Genomic DNA, 21,320 nt, shown 5'->3' with positions numbered 1-21,320 from the left:
TCACATTTTTTCCTCTGAGTTTTTTTTTTTTCGGGAAACGTATGAAGAAAACATCCTTCATATGTCGTAATGTCTAGAGTCGTTTCTACAAGCTCCATATCAGCAGTGCTTAATCAGCACATTCGTTTTTGAAAGATTACCAGAGAAAACTAGCAGAAATATAATGGTTTGTAAGCGAGGGCGTGTATATAATCTCCCACTTCCGCTTTACGATGTGACGTCACAGTCTAAAAATAACATTCGTGCGATACGCTATTGAAAGATGAGCATTCACAGCCAATCCTCCAAGTTAAGATGAACAGCATTCTTATTGTTGTCAATATAAAACAACAACAACTTTGTTGTTTTAAGGGTTAACAAACTGGGATACAGTACATCAATGAAACTAATGACCTATTTGTCAAACTGTTTACCTATCTCCATATTGCAATGCTAGCAAACACAAACCATTGTATACACAGTACTGTACCTTGGAACAATTAGGCACTTACCATGTTTTTTTCCCCCATATTTTTATTATTTTTCAAAAAAAATAAGAACTGAAAATTCAAAACACGGTGACCACAAGTAGGTCATATTTTACAACCCAATTAAGTAAAAAAAAAAAAAAAAAACTAATTAAAAAAAATCTCATACACATTCACACACGCATTCACACAGCTTGCAAAGACAAAAATGAAAAATACTTCTGTATATAGAAGACGTAATTACATTCTCAGAGCCCAGACTGTTGATACAATATACATGTATGCGTCCTATAGTTTTACAAATTATTTTTGTTTTCCTTGAGTGATGTAGGTCAATCTTTCCATTCCCATGCCTTCCGAGAGTTCCTAAATCCATTGTTTTAGCGAGGGAAGTTCCATGTTCTTCCAGTTTATGGCCACCACTCTTCGTGCATGCAGTAACCTAAAGTCTAACATTTTTTTTTCATTTTTTTGGATATCAATACATCTGTTGGATAAATCCCCAAAACACAAAGTTTGGCCAAGGTAGGTACATTAAATTTAAATACAAGTGACAAACACTTAGTGATCTTTACAAAAATTCTGAAATTTAGAACATTCCAATACACAGTGTATGAGCTTACCTTTTAAGTCGTTACATTTAGAGCATGTATCAGGAATGTTGCCAGAGATGTGGTGCAGTATTTCAGGAGTTATATACATTCTTGTTAACCACATGTATTGAATCAGTTTTAACCTAGTATTTATTGTATTTTTTTTAGCTCTCAAACAGGCTTCATTCCATTTTACTCGCGGCAATATTTTATTTCAGGTCATTTCTCCAAGCATTCAATTTGTCAACTGATGACTCCTTACACTTAAAAATAAGTAAATTATAGAAATTTGACAATAGACCATTTTTGGGTTGCTTGTGCGTTATGTCCTCGATCTGTGATTGATTGAGAAAATGTATGGGATCTCCAAAGTTTGTGTAAATGAAATTCCTTATTTGCAGATATTTCAAAAAATGTCTTGAGGGGATTTGATATTTTTCACATAGTTAAAGAGTTAAATGTAAGCATTATTCCATTTTGGTCCCCAACTGTTTCAATACCCTTGATTTTCCATAATTTAAAGCCTCCATCCATTCTCCCAGGTGAAAAATTATCTTTATTCTACGCTTACCATACTGGTTGAATCAAGTCAAACCTGCTGTGCACTTCCAGAAGTTGTCATTACTTACTTCCTGCTTCCCACAACAATATACGTATTTCCCCTATGAATGTTTGTGTGTCTAGGAAAATTAATGCACGCACACACAAAGAAAAAAAGAGATTAATTCTTTCTGTGCTACTGATGTTGATGAAGCTCTTTTCATCCGTCTCTTATTAATTTAAATGACTATTACTAGAAGGTGTCCAATCCATTCGTTCAGTCATTGCCAATCCCCCTACTTCGAATAGATTGGACGTTCAGCGCCGTCAATGGCAGCCAATAAGTGAATTTTCACACACACTTAGAGTGATCATCAAACACTGACGTTTTTTTTTTTATATAGTTTTCGTCCATTTTATGCCTTAATTGTAAAAACAAACAAACAAACAAAAAGAAAACATCTGATCATTACTACGCAACAGTAAATGTTAAAACATTTAAAAAATATATTTTACATTACATTCTTATTGTTTAAACAAAGGATCAGAACAACTCCGTTTGTTTGTTTCTACTCGGATTTTAAATATAATCGGAAAACGGTGTTCCCTTAATACAAGCCCCCCTTTCCGGTTCCTGAGCATGCTGTAACAGCTGACGCGGTGCACGCCTGTTTCTGCAGTAGAACACGGTCTCCAAAAAAAAAAAAAAAAAACCAACCCGTGATGACTAAAGAAGATATTCAGGGGTAAGAAGTGTGTCTTAAGTTGATCATATCTAAAGCCTTGTGCAAATAATGAAGCTTACCCTAGCTTCAGTTATGTAAAAGTTAGCCTTAGCAGAGTGGTGTTGCATATAGATGCATTGGATTGCATCAGCTGTCAATGGCAAATAAGCAAAGTATCCCACGATGTGTCCTGGTGTCATTGCTTGCAAAAATATACGAGTTAATCAAGAATAGCTGTTTAAGTAACGGTTATTTATTTTAAACTTGGATATTAGATTAGACTTAGTACAAGACTAATTTCCGCTTTTTCTGCATACAACATTTAGTATTTTTATTAGCAAAATGTTATTGCCGTGTTCAATGTTTATGTCTTTGGCAACATAACCTTGTTTTTCGTTTGAGTTCACCTACAGGGTATACGCAGTAAGAAACATACATGGATTTATTTTTTATTTATTTTTTATTTTTAATAATAAATGTTATGAAGCCAAATTCAAAACCAACTAAATTATGCCTTAGTTTTCATGGGGTTGTTTTTATTTTTTATTTATTTATTTTATACGTTGTTGAGAAAAATTACTCCACAAACTGTGTTTCATGTCGTTTAAAAGAAATTAGTTTGCAGCTTACAATGTTCTGATTTCAAAGCTAAACCTGTATGTACATGAATATCAACATTCCTCGGCTGCTCTTGAGCAATTAGTTTTACTGCTACTGACTTGCCGTGCTATTTTTGTCTCAATATATTTTCAAAGTGCATTACATCCATTCACTTTTTCATAGGGTTGTCCTTCTCAGGATCAGACATAGCCCATACTCTAGGGACAGGTGTTGGCAGAGTAACCCACTGACTCCCACACTACTGTGCGTTGCGTGTGTGTATGGACAATTATTCACATTAATACTGATTGGTAGGGCTGAACGATTTCAGCAAAAAGTCTGATAGGGAATGGGACGTACAACATCATTGTTTGGATACGCTGCCATGTTGGTAACATGACTTACTTCCTGTCCGGCAGACTGAACACGCATTGTAACTTGTAGCAGTGCTAAGCTAATTCCTTTGTTCTATTCAAAAGAAAAAATGAGTGCGCATTGTTGTGTTACCGGGGGCAAAAGCGTCTCCCACGATGGAAAAGGGGGAAAGAAAAACTGCACTCACTTTTCACCGCTTTCCTGCATAGATAATTAATAAAGGGGACCAAATATCAGAGATGACAAAGGCACGACGGATGGCTTGAGTCGCGGCGGTTCGTTGGAAGTACAGTGGTACCTCTACATACAAAGTTAGCAGGATTTTCCCATAAGAATACAGTATAATTCTATTCATTCGTTCCACAGGCCGAAAACCTACACTAAATTCTCAATAAATATTGATGTTACAATTGCAAATATCAATTAAAAAGAGCAAAACAAATACATTATGGATAAAAATCGGAATAATAATATAATAATAGCAATAATAATAATAATAATAATGATACCTGTAATAATGTAACAAACCGGGTTATAATGTGGCGAATGTGTTTGCCTGGTGTACCTGAATGCATCAGGTGGCTGACTTGATAGTTTTTTAGTGTCACTTTCACCTTGTTTACTTGCTGCGGGAGACACTAGGCACAAATTGATGGAATAAATGAACCTGACGAAGCTGGCGATTTCAATGGCGATGTTACCACCATAATAATGGCCACCTTAACTTATAAAGACTGGCGAACGGAGGAGCACTGTCATAGACCGTCTACGTCTGTATTGTTGAGCGAGCCATATCACGGATGCGCACCCAACTCTCATATTTTTCTATCATATCTATCTTCATGTCAGTGATAACAGTAAACATCACCTTTTTTCGTTTTTGTCATCTTTTTTGTCATTGTCACCTGCACTAAGATTGTTAGAACCCATGTAGATTTCTCTCTCAAGAAAATCTGCCATGCGTTCGTCTTGCTGGAAAACAAAGAAACTGCGGTGCTGTCATAGATCGTCATATTTAGAGCATGTCGTCAGATGTAGAAACAAATGGCGAGTCAAATTTTACGTCGGATGTCAAAAAGATCGTGTGTCGAAGCGATCGTATGTCGAAGTACCACTGTATATCTTTTGACCATATTTCTGCTGGAATGAGTGGTAACGGTAATGAGTCAGTCCCATTTCATTCTACCCAAAGGATGGGGTGGACCTGCAAACGATAAAGACATAACAGAAACAAGTGGGATTCTAGATAAACTACTTCCTGGTGATATGGTGTTGGCAGATCGAAGGTTTGATATACAAGACAGTATGGGGCTCATGTGCAGAAGTCAAGATCCATACTTTTACTAAAGGTCGCAGCCAGCTTGATGAAAGTGGTGTGGAGTGCACTAAGAAAATTGCACACCTCTGCAATTATGCGGAAAGGGTGATTGGGAACATATATATACCGTATTGGCCCGAATATAAGACGATGTTTTTTGCACTGAAATAAGATTGAAAAAGAGGAGGTCGTCTTATAACTGCGGCCTAAAAAAAAAAAAAAAAAAAAAAAAAAAAAACTGCGGCCTAGACATATACCCATTCACGACGCTGGATGGCGCCAGTCATCAATGAATCGAATGCTGAACGCGACTCGGGCGGCCAAAGCGAACCCCTGACACGAAGAAGAAAGTGGTAAGAAGGAAAAGAGAAGAAAATACCGGTAATAGAAGAGATAACCAAAAATGGAGAAACTTCGCGACACTTTGGAGAAAAGTGGGTCGAAGATTGGCCAGATTAACAGGTGTTCGGCCATTCCTTACTACGCGGCGAAACGTCCTACACAATGCTCAGGGCGCTTGCGTATGCATTCACACGCATGCGCACATCGGTTGGAAGCGGTGAGTACTCACTATTTTTGTTTTTATTTAGTTATTTAGAACCTTTTCACAGCCTCAAAGATACTTTTTGCATGTATTACCCTCTCATACTTTTAACCATTGTGTTTTTTTGTGTTAGCTTTGAAGCAGTTGACCACATTAGTCACGTAGCGTATTTAAACCGTCCTTATTTGATATAACTACATTTAAGTATTTTCTGCAGGCATTTCTTTAGTACGTTATTCCTGTATGCATCTAAACAAAACAAGTTTAGAGCGCACGGTAGTAATTTAGGTGTCAAATTCGACTAATGTAGGACGTTTCGCCGATGTAGCATATTTTGGCAGAACACCGGCAGCTGAGGAGACGTTACGTTATGACGCAAACTTCAAGTTGATGGTGATAAATGAGGCGGTGTCTTCAAACAACTGCAAAGCGGCTGTGAAATATGGTGTCACAGAGTGTAATGTACGGAGATGGAGAGCTCAAAAAGATCGCCTAAAAAATGCTCACAGTCAGAGAAAAGCTTTCCGTGGTCGTTTCTGTATAAAAATTAATTTGGTGTTCAAAAAGTCTTTTTTCAAACTTGAGTCTTGAAAAAGAGGGGGTCGTCTTATAATCGGGGTCGTCTTATATTCGGGCCAATACGGTATATATATATAATATTACAATATTAGGTGTCTTTGTCAAAGCTAGGGATGGGAATTGATAGGATTTTTACGATTCCGATTCCATTATCGATATTGCTTAGCGATTCGATTCTTTATCGATTCTCTTATCGATTCTAATTTGGGGGAAAAGAAGAACAAACGTTTTGTTTGGCATTGCGTTTATTTAATCAGAAGTCACAACCTTACAAACTCACAACGAGATCAAAAGAGGCCCAAAGCCTCAATGTTAACTGTGGCGATAAGTGGCAAATACACAGGAATGTGTAACATTTTACTGAAACGTTTATCTAATAGAAATAAAAAATATTGGTATACATTGGCAGATAGGTTGTTGTTCTGCCTTTGGCAATATGTGTTAAAGCAGGGGTCCCCAAACTTTTTCCTGTGAGGGCCACATAACTTTTCCCTTCTCTGATGAGGGGCCGGGGTCAGTTTGTAACAGAAAAAGTGTGACGATTGCAGAAGTGCATAAATGTAAAAAAATTATTGTTTTTCAGAAAGCCACAATCAAATAACCGTTTCTGGATTCTTCACGGAATGAAAGTAAATAAAATAAAAATAATAATATAATATAATAATAATAATAATTAATAATAAAAACACATTAATTAAATAGATAATGACCAAATAACCCTCTCTGAATTCTTCAAGGAAAGGGCCAGGAAATAAATAACACGATTGAGAAAAAAATAAATAAATAAAAATGGCCGGACCAAATGTGGAGGCGGGCCGTATTTGGGCCGCGGGCCGCAGTTTGGGGACTGCTTGGTTAACGTCTATTATTTACCATTACATTGAAATGCATGCCTTTTAGTTTTTGTGGCGCTTACACGCTCAAGTGGGGGCGCCCTTGCGCTTCCTCACGCGAAGAAGAACGCGCTCACGTGAAGAAGAGCGCGCTTACACCCGAAGAAGAAATGCCGCATCCAAGCGAGTTAGTGAGAGAGGGAAACACTTCTCCGAGCCTACGTTCTTTGTTAATGTTAATATCTACAGAGGCAACGCCTGTATGTATCATCTTTTGTGTTGTTGTTGTTGTGTTTCCACTCGCGATCGGACACTTAAATCCAGTTGTGTAGTGGTTTGAACGATGTGCTAATGCTAGCGAACGAATGCTAACCATTTGTTATTACTGTTATTAGCAGCTAATCATCGCCGATTTACGTTGATGCAAACCTGTTTGTTATTGGGGACGAAATTGATTTGTTTAATTTCTATTCTTGGTTTCACTCTTCAAGTGATGGTTGAATAAAGTCAGCAAATTATACCAACGTCTTCTGCATCGTCATTTGGGAGTTTAGCTAGCTGTATATCCAGGACTGAGCCTTTGCCTCTCTGTGAGGACAGCGCAGTCGTATTCCCTCCAGATGCAGTTATCTCCACCTTGCAATGACTGCAAGTCGCTTTGTTGTAATTTTTCCTCGTGAAGTGAAGACACACTTTCGAGCGTTTGAACCTACGTGCTGTCATTGTTATGTTTACGGCTGCAATGCTCGTGCTTACCTGTCGTAACCTTTCATTTTCACACTCTTTCCTGCTGAAGTGTAGTCAAACTTTGGAGCGAGTGGTTCTTGGCGCCATGCTAGTTTGATGCGTCTGGACAACAAGACACGTCACGACGCAATACGCGTCGTTAGGAATCGTTAAAGGGATCGTTAAGGCTTTTTCATTGTGATGTCGAGGCCTCGAAACACTCGGAACCGGTCCCGAATTGGAATCGGATTTCGATTCCCATCCCTAGTCAAAGCGGTTTAAAAAAAACAAACAAGTAATAAAAAAAAAAAATAAATAAAATAATTGGCCTGAGGTAAATAACCAGGCAGAATAAATATGTACATTAAAGTTGTTGCATTTCCATTTTAAAGGGTATTAAAACACTAAGGGGCTGTGAGATATCAATAGAACCGTTATGTGGCAAGATAACAAATATTAATAAAGTTAACAAAAAAAAATAAATCGCATTCATGAGCGATTATCGAAAATAGCTGGAAAATTACAAACATTTCCGAAAGTATTCCGGAAACAGCCAAATGGGGCGGAGACGTCATAACAAGGAAACGAAAGGTCAAGGCAGGTGCAATCGTTGTTTATCGACAAGAGAGTTGCGTTCGTGTTTTATCAAAAAATCGCTAAAATGGTTCAAACCTGTCATGCTATGTGGTCTACAAATAGCCATTTGTCGCAAAGTAGTACCCATGAGTTCCCGAACGCGAGAAAAAGAGCTGGACTACGCAGACAATGAGTAAAGTTCGTCCGTGCTAAGAGGGCTAATTTTGCAGACCCAGTCTCCGGCACGGTTTTGTGTGGCGCGCATTTTACACCTGAAAGCGATTCGAACTATGGACAAATGAAATCAGGTTTTGCTAAGAAATTGCTGATGAAAGCAGCCACCAAACACGCGCAGCCACCTAAATGTCCCGAGATATCAAGAAAGAGGACGACTGGCTCTGATGAGACCACCCCAGGCTAACCAAAGGAGCGTAGCAGCCAAGCTCGAAATGGCCAGAGTGAGTACTCTTTTATAATAAAAACATATCACGCATTGGATATAGGACTGGACACATGTATAAATTATCGCTCGTAAAATATATAGAACAAATCCTCGAATCCCATTCATATTTGTGTCTGTTGGCAGAGCGAAAACCTATGATAGCACAATAAATGATAATTATTCTATACATTACATTATTTTGCGATCAGCTTCACAAAAAGAAATGCAAAACAAACCATTCGGTGTTTCCCACATGATGTTACCGGTGTTTCATCAGTGTGATTGCTCTTCTCAATGATCCTTTCATTAGGCTGCATTTCGTTTGGGCTCAAATTGATAACCCAAAACACCAAAGAAAGGTTCATAACTCTCCTCATCACCATTAGAAGAATGTTCGTTACGTCGGATTCATCGCTGCAACTAGAAACAAAATTGTCCGCTATCATTGCCGCCATTCAGTACGAAGCACTGAGTTTCCTTGTATTGACGTCACGCACACAATATGGTAGCTTTCCGGGATCTCGTGGGCGGGTCCTTTTAGCTTGACAATCGATCCAAATTTCTATCATTTTCTTGGAGTTGCGATGTGTGTAATTAAACGAAGTGGCATAGGTGTTGTCATACTCTTTAAGTATTGCAACTTCTCCAATACAATATTTGAACTGACAGTTTAAAATTTTTACATTTACATACATAGTCAATGAGTGCAGGTCGTCCAAATTGTTGCTCCATGCCTTCTTTGGCAGCAAATATTAAGCCTGAGTTATGCTCCTCCGTTGCGGTGACGGCGAAGTGACTACGACGTCAATGAGCATTCGATAGTTCTGCAGTGAGGGAACGCGTTGCTCTGTAATTCACCGCCAAGCCACTAGAGGGGTGTGGCATTATGTTTGTACGGTTTTGGGGCATGCTTGTTGACTTCCGCTAGTCTAGTTTAACGGAGAAAAAATAAACAATGCAAGATGGAACGCTTGAATGTAAATCTTCAGCTCATCAACATTGAATAAAAGTTGATCTTACAAATGTTGAGGGGCAGGCGACACAGAAGACTGTTTTGAGGCGGTCTGGCCGACTTTTGATGCCGGGCAGAGAGTTCTAGACTCGGGTGGAGACAAACAAGCTGTGGCGGCTAGCTTCAAACTGGCGTTGAGCACTGCGTCCAAGGTCTGCAAAGCCCTCCAGCCCGATTTGTTTGCCATGTCCTACAACAAGCCAGTGGGAAACCATAGCAGATTTATGGCGGCTATGGAACTTCCCAAACTGCGTTTGAAGCCTTGATGTTAACGTTATCATAAAACAGGCATGAAAATCTCTCACCTTTCGGCGAAATTCGCCGTTTTGAAGTCAAAAAGGATGACCTACGTGAATCGTGTAGATCCGAGGAGAAAAATTTTTAAGGGGGGGGGGGGGTCGTTTGTAGGCATGTGCCAGTTACCTTCACGGATTACCATGCTATGAAAACGTCGCCGTTACAAAACCACTCAAATTTTCCGTCATACAGTAGTACGTATTCGTTATTTTTCATGTGTCGAAAATGCAGCCAGAATTAGCTTGGCGCGGCAGCGCTTACCCCTTCCCGTTTGATGCTGCGTGTGTCAGTGACGCTATTCCAGCAAACCCAAAAACAAGCACTCCAAACGCAAGGCGTAAATTCTTCAATTTATTGATCTCTCAAATCGTGGTAACTGAAATATACCAAATGAATACATTTAAAACGTTGTACACTCGTATTTTTCCACATGTGAGTAGCTTCAACAGTTTAGCTTCATGAAAAAGTTCGTCAAAAACAAAACACACATTTTCCTTTCAAATTCAATACACAAAGTTACTAAAAACTTACAAAGACGAATGATAGGCAAGGCTTAGCTAGGACAGCAACTTCATTGAGCCGCTGAGAGAGAAACAAGTTTGTATGCGGGGAGGAAAAAAAAAAAAAAAAAGAGCGTCAAAGATCGCTAATTGCGACAGATGATCTTGTACTAAGGTAAAGTATCACTCCCGATTGTTTTTAGATGAATGCATTTGCCAGCATATTGAATTTAGTGAGTAATGGTTTTCGTTTTCATATTTTGTGGTATGACAAAGTTACTGCCATTCGTTGCAGCTTGCGTTGAACACTGCCGGAGCGTCCGGTGAAAAAATAGCTCTCCCGTTAAGGTAGCGTCAAGCTTGTGTATTTAACGGTAATATAAAAGCAGTGTTGTCAATAACGCGGTATCGTAATGCGTAACTAATCTGATTACTTTCTTTCAGTAAAGAACAATCTAACGCGTTCATTTTTCTAAATCAGTAATCTGAGTAAAATTACTTTCCTTGATGCCTGTGCGTTACTATTTTGTTATTGCCCCATAATGTGTGTAGAATGAAGAATACTGTAGTCATGGGAGTGACATCACATGTCACATTTTTTAATCGGGGATGGAACAAAAAGGGTCACGTGTATTACCATGATGCGTGAGCGCTGGGAGTTTGCGGCCAAAACAACATAGCCTTGCTACCTCGCCAGGATGCAATGAAATAGGCAGGAGATACAAACGGCTGCATTTGCACACTGGAAACACAGCCATTACTTCACATTTTTGTCCAGTAAAGATAACAAAAATATCTCTGTGCGCTGCAAACTTTGCGCTGGCTCAAAAAGACTGTCCACCGCTATAAGCATCCAATTCAAGCACCACTTGGAATTACAGCACAACAGGTAACACGACAGCCAGGACTTTTTGATACTGCTCGTGCTCAATCCTCGGTTCAAGCTCAGTTGTTGTTGAGGGTTTTGAAAGCTTAGGTTTAAAGAAATTCTAAATATCCATCTTGCCTCCTAGCTGTAGTTTTGGCTAAGCAATGCAAACGGCTGTCTCTAAGGTTCTATAGTCACATGATCTGTTCGAAAAATAATTTGGACCCATTATGAAATACTTTGAATGATTCCTGTTCATTTTATTCATTTGTGTTGTTTGTTTTATTGCTCTAAAACTTTTATAGACAACATTTTAAGGGCCATATTCAATGGTCTTTATTTTAAAGGGGAAGTTCAGATTTTTTTTACATTAGGCTTAATCTTTGAGTTAGCCGGGGTTTAATTAGTCGTTGGAAATGATTTGAACAAATTCTGTGCAGTTTGACAGTTATTTGTTAGTTTCAGGGCTCCGGAGTGGCTAAGCTAGCGCGAGTCAATGGTGGTTGAAATCAACTCCTTCAACTAATTAAACCCCCGTTAACTCGAATATTAAGCCTTATGTGAAAAATTAAAATGGTCAAATTCGCCATATGTAGGACGTTTTGCCGACGGCGGACATTTTGGCAGAACGCCGGAACATATTTCCTCCACACCTTTCTCACCTTTTTAACCCCTGACCCATTTTCATGCCTGATAAAAGCACTGAGGCGCTCTCAATCAGTGATGAGGTATCAAGTGTGTGTGAACTGTTGTTTAAAATTAAAGATCAAAACAACTTTTTTGACACCAAACTTGCTTTAGTCTTCATAAACTTGAAGTATGACACGTAAATAAATCACAGACTCACAGCAAACATATGTACACAATAAATGATGAAGTGCACCTACCAAAAATACGACATAAAGTGATAAAAAGCTGGCAGTTTTTGGCCAACTGGGTCACCGCTTCGTGTGGCCATTCGATTCCGAACACACACACACACACTTGTCTCGGTGGTTCTTCCCTTTTTTTTTTTTTTTTAAATTCCAGACTTCCAGCCCCGTATTTTCAGCAATCTCCTCCCACAAATTTCTTGCCATTTGTCAATCTTCATAATGTCTTGACGAGACATTGTAGAAGTTGTCGTAATTGCTCTTTGTTGATACTCTCGTCGGCTTGGTCCATTTTTGCGTGTAGAAAAATAATGTTTGAGAACGGTGGTGATTTCGCGCTGAACCAGAAATGACAGTCTGAGCAGACCAATCATAGTCCATTTCCACCACGTCACACGTGTTGACGCGACGCTAAGTCAGAAAAAAAGAAGGACCCAGAGAGGCTACGGCGCAGGGTCGTAAATCGGGTCTTTCTTGACGGTGCAGGTCTTACGCGGAAGTATAACTCGACCTTTAGTCTACGTCGTTGATTAAAGTAATTTTTGAAAAGTACCGGTTTTGAGCCTCTACTGCCAGCGTTTCCCTGTAAATCCCACCACGATTTTGTTTTTTTAACATAATTCCTGCAAAAAAAAAAAAAAAAAAAAAAAACCTATCCCACGGTGAGGTAAACGGCAAGACTGGTTACAATCCGTGCTGAGTCTGCCGGACCCGGAGTAAGTAATGTTACCATTAGAGGTGGGAATCTTTGGGTACCTAACGATTTGATTACGATTACGATTCAGAGGCTCCGATTCGATTATAAATCGATTATTGATGTCACCCAAACCCCCCGTTTTAATTTTTTGTACATTAGTTCCAAAATAGTTTAAAAAATAGTTTAAAAATCCTATTAGGCTAAACCAAACTAATATTTAAGTATCAAGTTAACAGTTAAAAACATTAAATAAAATACTCGAGTCCCCATTCTGCATCAGCAGCTTTAAACTACATTCAATTAATTTAATGATGTGAATCAACTGTTAAAGTTGATAAAATTGCTCCTGTTATTGCATAATTTCCCTTCTGTCTACTTACAATATGTCAAATTTTTAAAAGCGTTTCATTATTTAAAGATAGATTCAAGTTAAGATTTTGCTGATTTAGGAGTATTTGAGATAAAAAGTTAATTAGGTTCGCTACAACACAGCCTTCTAGAGAAGTCGACTGCTTGCTAAGATGGCGGCTGTTTACAACGCGGCAACTACTAAACGGCAAGCCTGTCGTTTCGCAACTAGTTCTTTTTATATGTTCTAACACCGCAGTCGTCTGTCATTTAGCGTGTAGTTCTGCATATATGTGATATCTACTGGCAACTAGCACCTGGGCGTTGTTTGAACCAGCTGTCGGCCGCAGTCAGGTATTTTTGTTTTTTTATCTAGCAGCATGAGTTGAACATATTTGCTCTCGGTCCGTTCCTCATTGCGTCCTGAAGACTGCGCTGACTGTGTTTTAGTTCTGCTTTACCTGGTATAATTCAATAATCGGAATTTGGATGTTTGTGAATCGTTCTCGAATCTTCCACGGCCGAATCGCGAATAATCTAAGAATCGGAAATTTCGCACGCCTCTAGTTACCAACATGGGGGCGATTCCAGACAATGACGTAATACGTTCCATTCCCTATTGCGAGTTTTCAGTCCGAGATCGCGATTTCAAATAAATTCACGATTTTCTCGAATCAAGCTTCAGTGCCAAATTCACAAGGTCATGCAGTATTTACAAACATGGCATGGAACTACATAATACAACCAAAGCATTTTAAGATATGGATAATAACTTACGGACACTCAAGTGTTCCCCTTAACTTCTCTGCTTGCTGCCATTCACATCGGAATATGTTAAGTTATACTGTATGTAAAATTATATTTTTTAACCAAAAACGTTATAACTTTTGCCCCAACGTAGCTGTTTATTGTACATAAATCATATGAAAATATACTCCATTTATTTGGTCATGGAGCTGCACTGGTTTTCTGTTGACTGTTAGTGGAGAAATATTTAATTCATGCACATTTGCTAAGGACAGCGTAATCTACCTGAGTTTGCATAAATCTGTGACTATTACTGTTTAGCAAACCTTAAGATTTAAGATACAATTGAAAACATTGACAAGTATATTAACCATAACATTAGTTTATTTTTTTAAATGTCAAATTATTTAAATTCCAACAAATGAAAATATTTTTTTTCCTCTCTAAAGTTAATGCGGTCATGCAGGGTGTTATTTAAAAAATAATAATGATTACAATATTAGATACAACATTAATATTAATTTTAATTATTCATATGGTTGCGGCACGGTGGCTGAGTGGTTGGCACGTCTCCCTCACAGTTCTGAGATCAAGGGTTCAATCCCGGGCTTAGGCCTTCCTGTGTGGAGTTTGCATGTTCTTCCCGTACCTGCGTGGGTTTTCTCCGGGAACTCCGGTTTCCTCCCACATCCCAAAAACATGCATGGTAGGCTGATTGAACACTCTAAATTGACCATAGAGTGTGTGCGTGAATGGTTGTATGTCTCCTTGTGCCCTGCGATTGGCTGGCAACCGGTGTACCCTGCCTACTGCCCGTAGTTAGCTGGGATAGGCTCCAGCACCTCTGTGACCCTCGTGAGGAAAAGCGGCATGGAAAATGAATGAATGAATAATTAATCATATGAATATTATATACAGTATGATGATAAGATTGTATTTTTTATTGCATTCACATTGTCACGTTATTTGGAATAAAACAAAGTGGTTCGTTCAGTTTGCTTTAAGCAACTGGTTTGGGAGTTATTTTATTATGACAGTATTTATTGTGACAGCCTTGTTTTTTTTTGTTGTTTTTTTTTTTTAGTTTTTAATTTTTTTTTAATGTAGTTATAATGTGTGCAAATTTAAATTGTGTGTTATTTCCAACCCATGTATTGGGGGCAGTTATAAAACGAAAAGATTGATAGCTTTTATTTATTTATTTTTTAAATAACTCAGTTTATTGTTGCGTTTGAATTTCTATGTGTAGTCAGACTTTGCTCCTTGTAATTTCCTATGACTAACAGTTCTGTTCCTTTAGGTCAGAACTCTTTGACTGGGAAAGCCAAACAATAATTATTTGTGCTCGTGATAGACCGGTATCTAGAAATTTGGCGTATATTGGTCTTTGTTTTTTTCCCAACCGGCCGATATGAAAAAATCAATTTAAAGCAGGGTTATTTCAGCTCAGATACAGCTGCGCCTCTCTCCTGCCTGCTGTCTCCAGCACTAGTATTCACCCCGTCCTCTGATTGGTTAAATGATAATGGGAATAATGGTAAATAGAGTTCCATTTGTATTACACCTTTCTGCCTTTTTAACACTATATCCTCATCTACCTACTTGTGGTGCAGCACCAGCAGCAACGTCGGGTTTAGTATCTTGCTAAGGGATACTTAGATGAGGTCATCAAGGCGGAGAATTCAGGGAAAATTACAGGAAGCTATTATCTAAGTTTTTGTTTAACTTTACAAGAGGTGCTGCTGAGCCTGAGAACTCCCTGTATTTTTGTTGTACTATAACTTTATTAGAGATGGTTTTCTGAGCCTAGAAAATTAAGGCACTTCTGGATATTATTTTCTATTTGAGTGATTCGATAAACATGCTTTAGGCATTTCAATGAAGTTCAGTGTTTGCGTTATTATTATTATTTTTTTTAACGACAATTTTTACTCTCTTGCTGCAAATTAATATCAGCTCCACAAATCAGTTATCGGTCCCTCTAGCTACTAATAATCGGTATCGGTCCTGAAAAACCTATATCGGTAAATTTCTTTTGTGCACTTGCACTCTCAACTCTTAATAAAAGTTAATACAAAACTCATTTAGAGAAGTGCAAAGTTCAGTGCATTTATGAGATGTGTGATTATTTAGTTTATGGCATCTTCATATCATTGTCCTAACAGTTTCACTTTCTTTGCTGGCAGATGTTGCTTGATATTCGACTGATAAGACACACTTATCTAGCACTTTAGGTTGTGGGTTTTGTGTTCTTAGTTAGGTTGGAACCTCAAGGTTACCTTTCAAACATCTTTTATCACTGCGTTTAGCTATTTATGTATATAAGAATGGGATCAAAGCTTATGAGCCAGTGATGTCAAACTTTGTCGTGGGCCACATCAGTTATTGTTTCCTATGGAGGTCCGGTATATTGGCCAACTCACACAATGTAAATATTTAATTAATTTGGCTGCCGCTGGCAACGTTAGACCTCCGATTCATTTAGACTGGGAGGGATGGCGGCAATCGAATGATCACTGCCACCTCCATCCCATCCACACCCCAACAGAGGTGCCACCATTAGTTGACCGATCAACAACTACAGTGGTATGAAAAAGTATCTGAACCTTTCTTAATTTCTTACATTTCTGCATAAAATCACCATCAAATGTGATCTGATCTTTGTCAAAATCACACAGATGAAAAAACTGTCTACTTTAACTAGAACCACCCAAACATTTATAGGTTTTCATACTTTAATGAGGTTAGTAAACAAACAATGACAGAAGGGGGAAAATAAGTAAGTGAACCATCACCTTTAATATTTTGTGGGTCCCCCTTTGGCAGCAATAACTTCAACCAGACGCTTTCTGTAGCTGCAGATCAGTCTGGCTAATCGATCAGTACTAATCTTGGCCCATTCTTCTCTACAAAACAGCTGTAGTTCAGTCAGTTCCTGGGACGTCTGGCAGGAATCGCTGTCTAAAAGTCATGCCACAGCATTTTAATCGGGTTCAAGTCTGGACTTTGTCTTGGCCACTACAAAACATGTATTTTGTTCTTCTGAAACCATTCTGAATTTGATTTACTTCTGTGTTTTGGATCATTGTCTTGTTGGAGCATCCATCCTCTTTTTAGCTGCAACTGTCTGACAGATGGCCTCAGGTTTTCCGGCAAAACATCCTGATAAACTTTTGAATTCATTCTTCCCTTAATGGTTGCAAGTTGTCAAGGCCCTGACACCCCAAATCATGATGCTCCTTCCACTATGCTTCACATTGGGGATGAGGTGTTGATGTTGGTGAGCTGTTCCATTTTTCTTCTACATATGACGTTGTGTGTTACTCCCAAACAATTCAACTTTGGTTTCATTGGGCCACAAAATATTTTGCCAAACCTACTGTGGAGTGTCCAAGTGCCTTTTTGCGAACATTAAAAGAGCAACAATGTTTTTTTTATTTCGACCGCAGTTGCTTCCCCCGTGAAGTCCTCCCATGAACAGGATTCTTGGCCATAGTTTTACATATAGTTGCTGTGTGCACAGAGATATCAGACTGTGCGAGTGATTTCTGTAAGTCTTTTGCAGACACTCTATGGTCCTTTTTTACTTCTCCGAGTAATTTGCACTGAACTATTGGCGTCATCTTTGGTGGACGGCCACTCCTTGTGAGAGAAGCAACAATGCCAAACTTTCTCCATGTGTAGACTACTTCTCTGACTGTTGATTGTTAAACCATCAGACTTTTAGAGATGGTTTTGTATCCTTTCCCAGCTTTATACGAATCAACAATCCTTGATGGCACCGAGCCATGATGCACATCAGACAATGCTTCTCATCAATACAATTCTTACCAAGTGTGTGTTTTATAATGGGCGGGGCAGCTTTAAACCACTCATCAGTGATTGGACTTAAATGTTATGTAAAAATTGGTTTCAATTGCTCTTTAAGTCTCCTCAGGCAAAGGCTTCACCTACAGTGCTTTGCAAAAGTATTCAGCCCCCTTGAACCTTGCAACCTTTCGCCACATTTCAGGCTTCAAACAAAAAGATATAAAATTTTAATTTTTTGTCAAGAATCAACAACAAGTGGGACACAATCGTGAAGTGGAACAAAATTTATTGGATAATTGAAACTTTTTTAACAAATAAAAAACTGAAAAGTGGGGCGTGCAATATTATTTGGCCCCCTTGCGTTAATACTTTGTAGCGCCACCTTTTGCTCCAATTACAGCTGCAAGTCGCTTGGGGTATGTTTCTATCAGTTTTGCACATCGAGAGACTGACATTCCTGCCCATTCTTCCTTGCAAAATAGCTCGAGCTCAGTGAGATTGGATGGAGAGTGTTTGTGAACAGCAGTCTTCAGCTCTTTCCACAGATTCTCGATTGGATTCAGGTCTGGACTTTGACTTGGCCATTCTAACACCTGGATACGTTTATTTTTGAACCATTCCATTGTAGATTTGGCTTTATGTTTTGGATCATTGTCCTGTTGGAAGATAAATCTCCGTCCCAGTCTCAGGTCTTGTGCAGATACCAACAGGTTTTCTTCCAGAATGTTCCTGTATTTGGCTGCATCCATCTTCCCGTCAATTTTAACCATCTTCCCTGTCCCTGCTGAAGAAAAGCAGGCCCAAACCATGATGCTGCCACCACCATGTTTGACAGTGGGGATGGTGTGTTCAGGGTGATGAGCTGTGTTGCTTTTACGCCAAACATATCGTTTTGCATTGTGGCCAAAAAGTTCAATTTTGGTTTCATCTGACCAGAGCACCTTCTTCCACATGTTTGGTGTGTCTCCCAGGTGGCTTGTGGCAAACTTTAAATGAGACTTTTTATGGATATCTTTGAGAAATGGCTTTCTTTTTGCCACTCTTCCATAAAGGCCAGATTTGTGCAGTGTACGACTGATTGTTGTCCTATGTACAGACTCTCCCACCTCAGCTGTAGATCTCTGCAGTTCATCCAGAGTGATCATGGGCCTCTTGGCTGCATCTCTGATCAGTTTTCTCCTTGTTTGAGAAGAAAGTTTGGAAGGACGGCCAGGTCTTGGTAGATTTGCAGTGGTCTGATGCTCCTTCCATTTCAATATGATGGCTTGCACAGTGCTCCTTGAGATGTTTAAAGCTTGGGAAATCTTTTTGTATCCAAATCCGGCTTTAAACTTCTCCGTAACAGTATCTCGGACCTGCCTGGTGTGTTCCTTGGTTTTCATAATGCTCTCTGCACTTTAAACAGAACCCTGAGACTATCACAGAGCAGGTGCATTTATACGGAGACTTGATTACACACAGGTGGATTCTATTTATCATCATCGGTCATTTAGGACAACATTGGATCATTCAGAGATCCTCACTGAACTTCTGGAGTGAGTTTGCTGCACTGAAAGTAAAGGGGCCGAATAATATTGCACGCGCCACTTTTCAGTTTTTTATTTGTTAAAAAAGTTTAAATTATCCAATAAATGTTGTTCCACTTCACGATTGTGTCCCACTTGTTGTTGATTCTTGACAAAAAAAATTAAATTTCATATCTTTATGTTTGAAGCCTGAAATGTGGCGAAAGGTTGCAAGATTCAAGGGGGCCGAATACTTTTGCCAGGCACTGTAATTATTTTTCCCTCTTTTGTCATTGTTTGCATGCTATCCTCATTAAAATACAAAAACCTATAAATGTTTGGTTGGTTTTAGTTCAAGCAGACAGTTTTTACATCTGTGTGATTTTGACAAAGATCAAATCACATTTGATGGTGATTTTATGCAGAAATGTAAGAAATTCCAAAAGGTTCAGATACTTTTTCATATCACTGTAATTGATTAGTAAATTAATTGAAGGCTAATTTGACATTTGAGAATCGATGAATCGTTTAGAGATGTTTTTGACTCTAAAAGTTAACCAAATCTTCTTCTTTTTGCCTCATAATTTGTGCATTTTTTCAATTTAATCCCTCCTTCCCAAAAAGTATAGCAGAGACGGTATTTTTTTTTTCTTCAATTTGAGAAAAATAAAGAAAAACATAAATATTCTCATCGCTTAAATCTAATCATTTGTTTTTCTTCTGAAATTAAAAAAACATAAAGGGGAACAAATAACAGTTAACATTTAAATAAAATCTGGAATATGAATATAAAAATAAAGTTAAAAAAAAAAAAATTAAATTAGGGATGTCCACGATCCAATCATGTGATCGAAAATTGGGCCGATCGTGCCATTTTTCAGAGGATTGGAATCTAGTGTAAAGGATTGGATTTTTATTTTATTTTTTAAACGGCTAAAAAGTAATAAAATAATCTAGAAATGTAATGGCCTTTCCAAAAGAAACAAAAAAATGATACTTGTTGTCCTGGAACACTCCTGGAAGAAGCAGAAGAGGAAGTACTGTAAACAGTACAGGACTGTAACAAGTTATATTCAAAACCAAAAAATGACAAACTTTTTCGGTATCTGATCGCGACTCGGTATCGGCAGATTCTCAAAATCAGGTGACTCGGGCTCAGACTCAGCGATTGGGACATCCCTAGTAATTATTGTTTATTTAAAAAAATATATTTGTTGTATTTTGTTAAAAATAATTCTCCCCCGTTTATGGCTGTATAAATTATAGTTTTGCAAAAAACATCAAGTCAGTAACCACAATTTACTTTCGCGGGACATACAAAATTATGTGACGGGCTGGATCTGGCCCCCGGGCCTTGAGTTTGACACCTGTGTTATTAGTGGTACATGACAATAGTCATGAACAACTTCCTTTTGTCTAAAGGGGCAATATAGATGCTGGAAGTTGACTTGAATATTTATGTTATATGTTTCTTCCTGTCCCAGGGCGGCGGTGGCAGAGGAGGACCAGCAGGGCCCGTCAAAGAAAGCCCAGAAAAAACTGCAGAAGGAAGCAGAGAAAGCTGCAAAGAAGGCTGAGAAACAGGCTAAGTTGGTCAGTTGTGTTTTTTTTCTAGTGTGTCTCACATCCGTTGCCCCCCAGTCACAGCTGGTAAGACTGTCGTGCGTTCTTGATGGGCATTGTGGTTCCAGGACGCGTGTTTTTCAGCAAGAGGGGGGGCAACGCACACCATTGTTCGAGTATTCCTGCCATTTTAGTTTGTTTACGTCTGCCTAAACAAAGTGTTATTTTTCCCTACGTTGAGAGCACGGACTCGTTGGCTCCTGCTCAACACATAACAACCTTATAACGCCGGACAATAAACCCTATCCATTGTATATGTACATCATAGTGGTTAAAATGTAGATTTTTTTGTAGAGGGTTAGGGTAAACCTAATCCTTTCTTTCGAAGTTCTTTTTTGATTTTTTGATATTTTATTGATATTTATACTTGGGCAGAAATATTTTTCCGAATGTGGATAAAAAAAAAACACTCCCCATTAAAATATATTGGACATTTATCGCCGTCAATGGCAGCCATTGTTAAATAATATGAAATGAGTTACAACAGAAGGTTAGTTGTTATAGTGTTATAAGTGGTAATATGTGTTAATGGGGAAGTTCGAATAGTAGCACACATGTAACTTGATGGTTGAATAAATTGGATATAGACTTTGAGAATCCAGCCATAAAAAAACAGTCCTTAATGATGCATGGCCTTTGGTGGCGAGTGCCGAATGCGTTCTTGTTTTCTGTCAACAACCTTCCTGCTGAAGCACGGCACTCTAGCAACCCTGATGGCTTTCG

The 21,320-nt window shown here is 38.6% G+C and overlaps 1 protein-coding gene across 1 annotated transcript in view; it reads left to right on the top strand.

The window, feature by feature from the left end:
* The first annotated feature begins 2,196 nt into the window (after window positions 1-2,196).
* Window positions 2,197-21,320, top strand: part of dars1 (aspartyl-tRNA synthetase 1) — a 44,345-nt gene continuing 25,221 nt past the window's right edge. The window contains exons 1-2 of the mRNA XM_057851849.1: window positions 2,197-2,346; window positions 20,459-20,567. Coding sequence (XP_057707832.1) covers window positions 2,324-2,346; window positions 20,459-20,567 — 132 coding nt within the window. The 5' untranslated portion in view covers window positions 2,197-2,323. The remainder of the gene's footprint in view (window positions 2,347-20,458; window positions 20,568-21,320) is intronic.

This window comes from Corythoichthys intestinalis, chromosome 12 (assembly GCF_030265065.1).
Source record: "Corythoichthys intestinalis isolate RoL2023-P3 chromosome 12, ASM3026506v1, whole genome shotgun sequence".
NCBI lineage: Eukaryota > Metazoa > Chordata > Actinopteri > Syngnathiformes > Syngnathidae > Corythoichthys > Corythoichthys intestinalis.
This window is presented reverse-complemented; position numbering and strand designations above follow the sequence as displayed.